We start from the raw sequence: 1,255 nt of genomic DNA, 5'->3' as shown, positions 1-1,255 counted from the left end.
AGCCAGTTGCACCTGTTGCACCATATAAAGAGGACAGTTTTATTTCATCATCGGAGTTGATGGAAAGTGCATCAGTTGAGGTGAAGTTTAATTTCGAGGCTTGAGTAAGTAAAGGAGAACAAGGGAAACCAAGGGAATACAAAGCAGCATCAACAACAATACGCTTCTTGAAAGGTTGTTTCATATTCTTCCATGATTTCTTTGACTAAGCAATTTTATCCATCCCGTCGACGTCTTGGTCAGCAGGTTTCAGTGGAGTCGCTTGACCAGCTTCCAACGGAGCATCATTTTCACTTTCACCATCAGTACCTCATGCTCTCCCATACTTCAAATAACAAATAAAGAACACATTCTGCGGATATAATTTCTAGCGATTCCCTATTTCAAACAGTGGTAGCTGCAGTACAACACTCTTCAGCCTCATCATCGACTACAAACAACTCTTGATCTTCATCTTTGTAGTCNCAGTCTGCTTGTCCTCGGCTTTGGACTTCATAGCAGATCCAATCTTGGACCATTTCTGACTCAACCTTGCCTTCCATTTGGCTTTCAGTTTCAAGTCACTTGCAACAGGGACAGTTTCAGGAGGAGCCAAGCACGTCTCTTCACAATCAGCAACATTTTCATTCTCATTGCTGTTGTTGCTGTTGTTGTCGACTGACTTCAATTGCTGTTCACCCTCACTTTTTTCCAATTCAGGAGGAGACTTTTTCTCGGTCGGGATTTCTCGCGGTTCAACATCGACAGGATCAGGTACTTCTGGTATGAAGTAATCCAAGGACAAGATATCAGATGAAAATGATTTCTCAGGAGATCAGAAGAAAGCCATTGTTTTCAAACTTAAAATCGATTATACTCACCTCCGAAAGGACGATGTTGAAAACGAAGGTTGATGGGACTGAAATGGAAGAGATACAGATCGGAAACATTTTCCACGTAAAACTCAGTTCGTGATCTGCTTGATTTTCCTGTAGAGTCTTGTGTAGATGTATAAAATATATACTGAGTCAGTTCAAGTCAGGTACTTCCGGCTCGTCCAGCTTATCCCCTGTCACACTTAATGGGGCTTCGGAGCTGGTGATCTTTTCATCTGGTGCGTCTTTTGTGCAACTCAATGGTGTTTCAAAACAAATTTTTGACTCATCAGATTCGTCTCTTGCCGGAATGTTGCATTCATCCTGCAATCCAAATTGAACCTTGTTATCAACGGGAACTTCAATCATCTCAGTTTTCGAATTCGAGGTGATGTGTTGCT

General features: G+C 41.9%; 1 protein-coding gene across 1 annotated transcript; it reads right to left on the bottom strand. All coding sequences in view use genetic code 12, as the record gives it.

The window, feature by feature from the left end:
• Positions 1 to 205: 205 nt before the first annotated feature.
• Positions 206 to 1,255, bottom strand: KGF57_001205 (uncharacterized protein; the record flags this gene model as incomplete). Its single annotated transcript, XM_051750387.1, has 3 exons — positions 206 to 293; positions 432 to 805; positions 1,026 to 1,255. Coding segments are annotated over 3 exons (692 nt in total), but the record flags the coding sequence as incomplete, so codon positions are not given.

Source organism: Candida theae, assembly GCF_024610275.1.
Source record: "Candida theae strain CBS 12239 chromosome Unknown scaffold336, whole genome shotgun sequence".
NCBI lineage: Eukaryota > Fungi > Ascomycota > Pichiomycetes > Serinales > Debaryomycetaceae > Lodderomyces > Lodderomyces theae.
The sequence above is the reverse complement of the archived record's forward strand: the minus strand, read 5'-3'. Positions and strand labels throughout refer to the sequence as shown.